Raw genomic sequence first — 10,768 nt, forward strand, 5'->3', positions numbered from 1 at the left:
GGGTTATTAAGATGGCATCACAGAAACGCATAAACAGCTCGACCACATCCAGCCAACCCGGGGCAGTGAACAAGCACGCACGCACAGTCGCACACACACACACACACATACACACACACATACACATACACGTCACACACACGCACACACACATCCAGCCAACCCGGGGCAGTGCACAAGCACACATGCGCGCGCGCGTGCACACACACACACACACACACACATACACAACCACATCCACCAAGCCCAGGGCAGTGAACAAGCACACGCGAGCGCACGCACGCACGCGCACACACACGCACACACACACACACACACACACACACACACACACACACACACACACACACACACACACACACACACACACACACACACACCACATCCAGCGAACCCGGGGCCGTGAACAAGCGCTTTCTCACTCTTTCCCTCTCGCTCGCTCGCTCTCTCTCTCTCTGTTTCACACTTTCAAGTGCATGCATGCAGAAACACAGGCAGGCACACACACACACACACACACACACACGCACGCACACACACACACACACACACACACACACACACACACACACACAGATTTGTTACCTAGGTATGTACATGACTTAACTCCTCTGAGTGAACGCTATGGGCATCAAGCCTGTTGTCACACAATGGGTAGCACTCACTCAACTGGCTGCACTAAGTACACTGGCACAGGCCCCGCCTCTACACGTCTCACAGGCCCTCCCCTCTACAGGTCTCACAGGCCCTCCCCTCTACAGGTCTCACAGGCCCTCCCCTCTACACGTCTCACAGGCCCTCCCCTCTACACGTCTCACAGGCCCCGCCTCTACACGTCTCACAGGCCCTCCCCTCTACACGTCTCACAGGCCCTCCCCTCTACACGTCTCACAGGCCCTCCCCTCTACAGGTCTCCACTGTTCTGGACCACTGTGGAAATGATGACTCACGTCAGCAGCAGCCTATAAGCAAGCTCACATCGCAACAGTGTCCACCCCCGCAACATTTACCACAACATTTACCACAACATTTACCACAACATTTACCACAACATTTATGTTGTGTGTGCGTGTGTCTGTGTGTGTAACATGGAATGACAATTAGAGAGTCAAAGAGTGGAACGTCACTTCCTGCTTCAGCACTGTACCAGAGATTTTCCTCCGCCATGTATTTTCCCATAGACATTTCGTAAAATGCTCATAAAAATAGTTTTACTTGTTCAAACCAAACGGTTCAGATATATTTAGAAACAGGAGAGATTGCATAGCATTTCACTCAAGACCAAAATGTAAAAGAAAACCTTTAAAGAAAATATTTTTTTGATGTTGAAGTTTTTGTCCCAGTGAAATGTTCTATGGACTCTCCCGATTCTAAATATAGCTGAACCGTTTGGTTTGACCAAGTAAAACTATTTTTTATAAGCATTTTAGGAAATGTCTATGGGAAAATAAATGGCGGATGAAAATCACTGGTACAGTGCTGAAGCAGGAAGTGACGTTCACTTTGCCTCTCGAATAGGCTGATGCAGGTTAAAGCAAGCAGGTGCTGGCTTGGAGAAAGCGATACAGTAAACGGAGTTACAGCTGCATGAAAAACAGACTTGAAAGGGGGAATAAAGTCATCATCGTCACAGTTAGGATGCAGTGTGTCTCCACTAGGCATGTTTTCCTGAGTGCCAGTCGCTTTGATGATCACCAGTTGTTTTCACTGGGGAAGTCCGACACACAGCCTCCACGTGCTGCACCCAGCCTCTTTTTAGTGTGTGGTGCACTCTGACACACAGCCTCCACGAGGAGGGAAGGTGCTGCACCCAGCCTCTTTTTAGTGTGTGTGCACTCTGACACACAGCCTCCACGAGGAGGGAAGGTGCTGCACCCAGCCTCTTTTTAGTGTGTGTGCACTCTGACACTTCACGTTGTGTCCATGTGTCAACTTTTTGTGCTGCTGCTGAAGTCATCATAGATACAAAACAAACAAACAGTGTTGATTCACCCCGTTGCTTCCCGGCACTCAGGAGAAACGCCTAGCGGGCAGCCTGGACGCCAGGTTGAGATGTCGACATTGGACTTTTCTGCAGTCTACGGATACACATAGGATATCCGGTTTCTGAAGCAAAAGACGTTGCGTTTCTACATACGTGAATATTAACGTCATACATGGCATAGAGTCTGCTATTGGCCAATAAGGGTGTCGCGGTGGTCGGGGGGTGGATGGAGTGCGTAAACGCTCGCCTTTCACGCCAACCGTGAGTCACATGTCATGTTTTTGTTATTTAAGCCGAGCCCAAACCATAAGCCTATACCTTAACCGAGTTGATTTAACTTAAACATAAGCAAAGTTGTTAAAGTTGCTTTATTTGCACTTGATGTTGGAAATGGCGGAAAGGTTTTCAAAATGAACTGCCGTTAGATTTACGTCAGGATTGTAAGGTTTGCAGAAACGTAGAAATGCCACGTTTTAGAAATGTAAAAGGCAGACGTTTTGTTTTCCAATTGACATTGAAATTGTACATATCCGTGAATTACAGAAGCATGTAACGCCAACATTTTATTCTGGCGATTGGTAGCGGACACCGAGCGTCATTATTAGCCAGACCGGACCGTCTCGAGCAAGCAACTGTATTTTGGGACTGCTGTGTTGCTGTATGGACTTCTGGCCTGTGCTGTACAGTCTGTAATATGTGTGCAATGTATGCAAAATGTATGTTTATCTGCTGTGTTAATAATGCTATGCTTTGTGGAACCGTGGGTGGATTTGGGGGCAGGGTTTAGCTGCTGGGGCTGATGGGCTAGCTGCGCTCAGAAGGCGTAGGCCCCGACTATGATGGTGAGCCGCAGCAGTGAGCTGGAGCGGTAGTTCATGGTCATGTGGTGAGTGGTCATCTCCAGGTCCACGATGTGCTCCCTGGGGCCCCCCAGAGGCTTGGTCAGCACCAGCATGGCGCTGACGTTGCTGGAACGCTGCAGGGAAGACAACTCCAAGTCAGTATGTGGGATACAGATTTGATGAAATGTTTGGGGGCTATATTGTATATGGGGGAAATAGGATATCGAATTTAAATTATTAGTCTATTAGAATGCAATATACTATGATAAGAATGACAGTTTATTACAATTTGTATTATTTCTTGTTTAGTGCTTAATGTGCCAAATGTTGATCTGTATATGGGAACAACATTTTAATTACCGTACAGTTTTTTTATTAGCTTTATTATAGCTTCTTCTAATTTTTGCTATGTTGTGAACTATAAAATCTCATGAATCTGACTTCCTGCCGAGAACCCAGACACAGCTCTCGCTTTGGTCATACAGAGATCGGATGGCCCTGAGTAGTGACCCCCTCACTCCATACTCCCGCAGCACCTCCAACAGTATCTCCCGGGGGAACCCGGTCATAAGCCTTCTCCAAATCCACAAAACACATGTAGAGCGGACGGGCATACTCCCAGGCCCCCCTCCAGGATCCTTGCGAGAGTGAAGAGCTGGTCCGTTGTTAAAATGACCAGGGCCTGAATCCGCAATGTTCCTCTCCAATCCGAGGTTCCCGACTACCAGACCACTACCGGACCACTACCGGACCGACCATCCTTTCCAGCACATCACCCCGTTATAGAGTGCTAAGTCCCGCAAGCGTCAGATTGCACATAGGGCCTAGAGGGGGTGAATTCCTCACTCATTTTTCCATTGACGTTTCGTAAAATCTTTATAAAAAGAGTTTTAATTGGACAAACTCTGAACATTGCCAAGTTTTGGTCCAAGGGAAATGTTGTATGGTCTCTCGTGATTCTCAATAGAGCTGAAACACTTGGTTTGTCCAAGTACAACTCAATGGAAACATCAATGAAAAAAATAAATGGTGAATTTGACTCCCTAGGGCCCATGGCGAACCCGGAAGAGGGTGTGACTTGGGCATTCTATAATATCCTACATTGTCTTTTCGTGAGACAGCGCAACACAACAATGTTCTTGTCATCCGTCTTACCCTGAGGAAGAACTCTCCGGCCTCATTGCCAGCTTTGATCCTGAAGGTGTTGTGTGTGTTGGCGTAGATGTTGGTGGCCTGGATCTGGAAGATGTCTGCTGGTACCGTGCGATCGGCCTGGATGCTCATGTATTTGTAGACGATGGACGGCGTGAGACCCTGGCACTCCGTCTGAGACCGACAGATGCAACGACTGCAAGGAAACAACAGTTAACCAGCATCTCCGTCATGCACAAAGTGGAATGCGTTTGAGAAGAGTGACATGAAAGATCTGGCTGCTGTGTACTGACCTCTCCGAGGTTCTGATGTAAGCTGTGTACTACTGACCTCTCCGAGGTTCTGATGTAAGGCTCTGTGTACTGACCTCTCTGAGGTTCTGATGTAAGGCTCTGTGTACTGACCTCTCTGAGGTTCTGATGTAAGCTGTGTACTGACCTCTCCGAGGTTCTGATGTAAGCTGTGTACTGACCTCTGCGAGGTTCTGATGTAAGCTGTGTACTGACCTCTCCGAGGTTCTGATGTAAGCTGTGTACTGACCTCTCCGAGGTTCTGATGTATGCTGTGTATTGACCTCTCCGAGGTTCTGATGTATGCTGTGTACTGACCTCTCCGAGGTTCTGATGTATGCTGTGTACTGACCTCTGCAAGGTTCTGATGTAAGCTGTGTACTGACCTCTGCGAGGTTCTGATGTAAGCTGTGTACTGACCTCTCCGAGGTTCTGATGTAAGCTGTGTACTGACCTCTCCGAGGTTCTGATGTAAGCTGGGTACTGACCTCTGCCAGGTTCTGATGTAAGCTGTGTACTGACCTCTGCCAGGTTCTGATGTAAGCTGTGTACTGACCTCTGCCAGGTTCTGATGTAAGCTGTGTACTACTGACCTCTCCGAGGTTCTGATGTAAGCTGTGTACTGACCTCTCCGAGGTTCTGATGTAAGCTGTGTACTGACCTCTCCGAGGTTCTGATGTAAGGCTCTGTGTACTGACCTATCCAAGGTTCTGATGTAAGCTGTGTACTGACCTCTGCCAGGTTCTGATGTAAGCTGTGTACTGACCTCTCCGAGGTTCTGATGTAAGGCTCTGTGTACTGACCTCTCCAAGGTTCTGATGTAAGCTGTGTACTGACCTCTGCCAGGTTCTGATGTAAGCTGTGTACTGACCTCTGCGAGGTTCTGATGTAAGCTGTGTACTGACCTCTCCGAGGTTCTGATGTATGCTGTGTACTGACCTCTCCGAGGTTCTGATGTAAGGCTCTGTGTACTGACCTCTCCAAGGTCCTGATGTAAGCTGTGTACTGACCTCTCCGAGGTTCTGATGTAAGGCTCTGTGTACTGACCTCTCCGAGGTTCTGTTGTAAGGCTCTGTGTACTGACCTATCCAAGGTTCTGATGTAAGCTGTGTACTGACCTCTCCGAGGTTCTGATGTAAGGCTCTGTGTACTGACCTCTCCGAGGTTCTGATGTAAGGCTCTGTGTACTGACCTCTCCGAGGTTCTGATGTAAGGCTCTGTGTACTGACCTCTCCAAGGTTCTGATGTAAGCTGTGTACTGACCTATCCAAGGTTCTGATGTAAGCTGTGTACTGACCTCTCCGAGGTTCTGATGTAAGGCTCTGTGTACTGACCTCTCCAAGGTTCTGATGTAAGCTGTGTACTGACCTCTCCGAGGTTCTGATGTAAGGCTCTGTGTACTGACCTCTCCGAGGTTCTGTTGTAAGGCTCTGTGTACTGACCTCTGCGAGGTTCTGATGTAAGCTGTGTACTGACCTCTGCGAGGTTCTGATGTAAGCTGTGTACTGACCTATCCAAGGTTCTGATGTAAGCTGTGTACTGACCTCTCCGAGGTTCTGATGTAAGCTGTGTACTGACCTATCCAAGGTTCTGATGTAAGCTGTGTACTGACCTCTGCCAGGTTCTGATGTAAGCTGTGTACTGACCTCTCCGAGGTTCTGATGTAAGGCTCTGTGTACTGACCTCTCCGAGGTTCTGTTGTAAGGCTCTGTGTACTGACCTATCCAAGGTTCTGATGTAAGCTGTGTACTGACCTCTGCGAGGTTCTGATGTAAGCTGTGTACTGACCTATCCAATGTTCTGATGTAAGCTGTGTACTGACCTCTGCCAGGTTCTGATGTAAGCTGGGTACTGACCTCTGCCAGGTTCTGATGTAAGTTGGGTACTGACCTCTCCGAGGTTCTGATGTAAGGCTCCTCGCAGGGGTTTCTGGGATAGCAGCGGAAACCTCCGTAGTAGTTCCAGCACACCTCCTCCTCTCGGCAGTCATGGGTCCCTGTCTCACACTCGTTTATGTCTAGTGATGGACAGAGTCAGACAGAGAGAGTGGAGTATTGAATAGTCAGGTACCAAGCCCCAAGTTCCAGTTCTCAAAACTGAGGCCAATGCGGAAGTACCAAAAACTGCAGTTCCTCGAATGGCGACTTGAGGCTGGCTCCAAAAGGGAGTCATTCCCCATTCACCCCCATGTTAAAATGCCTGACTTTACAGCAGAAGTAAACATGTTTACAATAAATAAATATTAATCTAAATGACTTAGATTGGTCAGGTATAAATTACTTAGATTCGAATAAATAAAAAAATAAAAAAATAAATAAAATAAAAAATAAATGAATAAATAAATAAATAAATAAATAAATAAATAAATAAATAAATTAAAAAAAAAAAAAAAAAAAAAAAAAAAAAAAAAAAAAAAAAACGGTTTTGGTCTCTATAGATAATTTCTCCGTTCATGATAATTTACCCATTTAAGGTAAAATAGACGATAAAAAAGACTATGTTGTGGGCGTGATTGACAAGTCGCCTCGCCTATCCAGTGATCGCGCAGCTCGCCGATCACGGACCAATTCTTGTCCAAATTGACATCACTTCTGGCTCCAAATAATCAAGAGGGCGACGGTCAAGATGTGAAACTTGAGGAGTCGACCAACCCATCGTGGTCACATTGGCTACGTCCATCTTTTTTTTTTTTACAGTCTATGACACACACTCCAACACACCACACACACACACAAACTCATACGCATAAACACAGACCATCTAAGTTCAGGGAGGCATCAAATTTGGGACTGGTGCTGCGGCGGCGTTGCACTCTTCCATTTCCAGCTGGTCGGGGGGGGGGGGAAGCCTGCAGGTCAGGACCGGTACTACAGACGAATTCCAGGGAAGCCCCCGATGTGACCGCATAGGCACCAAAAAGTGTAGCGCACCGCCCCCCCCGCTGCAACCCCACCATGAAAACAGCCCCATCAAAGGTGCCCCCAAAACCACAAGCGGCTATTTCTGGCACAGCCTCCTGGATTCATCCCCAAAAAAGGTCCCTCTGACACAACAAGCTGGATTCATACCTCCCCTATAAAGCCTTGCACCTGACCGAGGGGGAGGGGAAAATAACAGCTCTCCCCTTTGAGAGAACGCCGGAGCTTCAAATAAATCCACTTCAAGAAACCAACATGGTGCACATAAATTCACAGAGGTGGCTTAAGCGGGTGCAACACACACGGTTGCTGTGTTTGTGTTACCTAACCTCTGCATTCTTTCCATGACAGTATTGGTTGAGAGTTCGCTTTCATTCGTTCGCTTCGGGGAGGCGGACGAGGGGACGATAGGGGCAGCAGAATGATCAAGTTCTTCTGATGGTTCCTCTTCAAAGAGTTTTGAGAAGAGAGGGGGGGGGGGGAGAGGAGAGGAAGAGAGGAAGCTTGGGAACTTGGGGTTTCGTGTGAAAGCGGACGGAGGGGAGAAAATAACAAACTAAAAATGAATAAATAAATTGTGAGCGGGGATTTAAAAAAAAGAATGAAGGCAGGGGGGGGGGGGAGGCGGGAACACAGCGGGTACCTTGACACGCCCGGACCCCCTGGAGCTGGTAACCTTCTGGACACTCGCAGGAGTAACTTCCAGGACTGTTCACACACTGGTACTGACACATGTAGCTGGAGTAGCTGCACTCGTCAATGTCTGGGAGGGAGATATACACATATATATATATACATAAATATACACATATATAACACATGAACCATACAATGAACTAGGCTGATCAAAAGCATCCTGATCACATGACCTCAGATTCCATTTCGCTCTACGTATCAGTCTGGACTTCCAGCCACTCACGTCGATTTCAGTGGGAGTACATACTTGCCTTGACAGACAACTCCTTCAGCCAATCAGCATCGCCAAATCCAATCCGAATCCACCCCGGAAGAACGGCGTAAACGTCTTTTCCGCAGAGAAACTCTGGCGCAGACTCTTGTTCTTGTTTCACTGTTGTTATCGAGTCTGTTTCTGCAATAACTGCACTTTACGGCTGTGTTGACTCTACTAACGTTAACGTTACCTCTCGCTGCTTCGGGAGACGCCATACTGTTTTGCCAGTGGCGGCCCTGATTGGCCGGTTACATTGTCAACTATGGCGCAGGTCCCTGATTGGCAGAATCTGATCAGGATGGTTTTAGCAGGCTAACAATGAACATGGCAGAGTACAAATTCATGATTCAAAGATGGGAATGTCCATGCATCCCTGCATCCCTCCAAGTGTGTGTGAGCACAGCGTGTGTGTGTGTGTGTGTGTGTGTGTGTGTGTGTGTGTGTGTGTGTGTGTGTGTGTGTGTGTGTGTGCGTGCGTGCATGCGTGTGTGTGTGTGTGTGTGTGTGTGTGTGTGTGCACAGCGTGTGTGTGTGTGTGTGTGTGTGTGTGTGTGTGTGTGTGTGTGTGTGCACACAGTGTGTGTGTGTGTGTGTGTGTGTGTGTGTGTGTGTGTGTGTGCACAGTGTGTGTGCATGCGTGTGTGTGTGTGTGTGCGTACCTTGACAGTTCACAGAGTCCCGGGCCAGCTCGTAGCCCTGGTTACACTGGCAGAGGAAGGAGCCCATCAGGTTGTAGCACTGGTGCTGACAAGGGCTTTGCGTGTCACATTCGTTCACGTCTGAAACAGGAACAGCCATTTAAAAAAAGCGAGACAATAGCAACGTGACACTTCATTGAGGTCAAGTGTCAGAACAGCGCCCCCTGCAGCTGGGAGGGAGTCAGTGTGCAGCTTTAGGATGCATCAGCAGGCTTCCTCTGGTTGAAAGGTGGCTTCCGTGCCCTTATCAAGAAGCACACACACTTATGGCTCAATTCCACCACATTTTACAGCCCTGCACAGCCCGTCACCACTCGGCTCTACTTGCTTCAACCCGATGGACGTTCTGCTTCGACCGCCTTTCATCTGCCCCCGCCCACACCTGGTCGTCACAGCGACCGCATATCTGCCCTCCACCCATGTCCCGAAATATGCTATAACATAACGTTACAATTAAATCCATACACAGAACTTTTAAACTGTTTATGAAATACTGGTGCCTCTAAATGACCTACAGTGTGTGTGTGTGTGTGTGTGTGAGTGAGAGAGAGAGAGAGAGAGAGAGAGAGCAGTGCTGGCATGACCACAGTCCTTGATCCTGGCCTGAGCAGCCAGCTCATAGCATCACAGCATGTTGGGCGGGTGTTACAGTGTACATGGGCAAAAGTGACAATCGACCAGGAGAATGGATATCACTTTGTTGTTAGTCAAAACTCACAAGCGCTGCTAAAGGGGCGGGCACGAGGGACGGGGTTTGCGCTAGAGTGAAGCCTCTACCCCCGCGGCCTCTCACCAGGCAAAACCGCGGCTTCACCAAGCGCCTGCGGCCTAGCGGAGCCGACGCAGCACTAACTACACAAGCGCTTCAGAGCAGCGGACTTTTGGACAATTGAAACCACCGCGCCGATTTTATTTCACCAGAGGCGAAGGCAGCAAAACAAAAGACTGATGGAAGAGCATAATAGAAGAGAAGAGTAGGTAAGTAAACTGGTATGCAGCGCTGCATTGACAGTCAGTAGGATAGAGAGTAAACACGATTCTGCCTGACCAATCAGTCGTCTACAATGTTTTCACGTCACCGTATGAACCCGGGTTCGCAGAATAGAACCCCGACGAGGCAGGTACTAAAAGTAGCACGACTCAGCCCCAAATCAAAGCGAGCTGGGCCGGTTTATACCGGTGGGATGAGACCAAAAGTCGAGTCGAGCGGAGCACGACTGCAGAGAGACACAGAGCGGTCTACATCAGTGGTTCTCAGAGTGGGGTCCTGGGACCCCTGGGGTTCTTTGAGGGGGTTCCAGGCGGTCCCCATGCATCTATTTTCACAATTCCATCCAAGTAACACAATGACAGAATGACTATTTTGGGTCATTTTCAGATTTTGGGTATCATGGGTTTCATACAAATTCTGTAACAAAACATCTAAAAGCAAAAAATCTTATCAGATGGGGGACCCCTGAGACAAAATCTTATCAAAATTGTCTAATTTGGGACAGTTTAGGGGTCGTGAAAACTTTTGAGAACCAATGGTCGACATAGCTGGGAGCCAGTCATGCATTTTGAGAGATTTCTAAATATGTTCCAGGTAACAGCTCTCTATCGCACATTCTATCTATCTATCTATCTATCTATCTATCTATCTATCTATCTATCTATCTATCTATCTATCTATCTATCTTCTAGCGTTTTCATTAAATCTCTCTTTGACTTGAGTGGGAGATTTGCTCTGGGGTTCTGATTGCATGATTGTCCTCCAGCCAGGCAGTCCAATGTTTACAGTGCATTATTTGTTGTTTTGCTTCATCCAGTGCTGGTCTGAAAATCTGCACCGTGTGGAAATTGAGAAAAACTGCGTGTTACACTGGACACTGGTCAGCTACACCCGAGCTGACCATGTGTTACACTGGACCTCTGAACTCTTCTCATGGCTCA

General features: G+C 47.9%; 1 protein-coding gene across 1 annotated transcript in view; it reads right to left on the reverse strand.

Annotated features, from left to right (window-relative positions):
* Nucleotides 1-384: 384 nt before the first annotated feature.
* Nucleotides 385-10,768, reverse strand: part of efemp1 (EGF containing fibulin extracellular matrix protein 1) — a 42,789-nt gene continuing 32,405 nt past the window's right edge. Inside the window, exons 7-11 of the mRNA XM_083658031.1 lie at nt 8,798-8,917; nt 7,830-7,949; nt 6,159-6,285; nt 3,982-4,174; nt 385-2,960 (exon numbers count right to left, since the gene is read on the reverse strand). Of these exons, the coding sequence (XP_083514157.1) occupies nt 2,799-2,960; nt 3,982-4,174; nt 6,159-6,285; nt 7,830-7,949; nt 8,798-8,917 (722 nt within the window). The 3' untranslated portion in view covers nt 385-2,798. The remainder of the gene's footprint in view (nt 2,961-3,981; nt 4,175-6,158; nt 6,286-7,829; nt 7,950-8,797; nt 8,918-10,768) is intronic.

Source organism: Poromitra crassiceps (assembly GCF_964638095.1).
Source record: "Poromitra crassiceps genome assembly, chromosome: 22".
NCBI classification, from domain to species: domain Eukaryota; kingdom Metazoa; phylum Chordata; class Actinopteri; order Beryciformes; family Melamphaidae; genus Poromitra; species Poromitra crassiceps.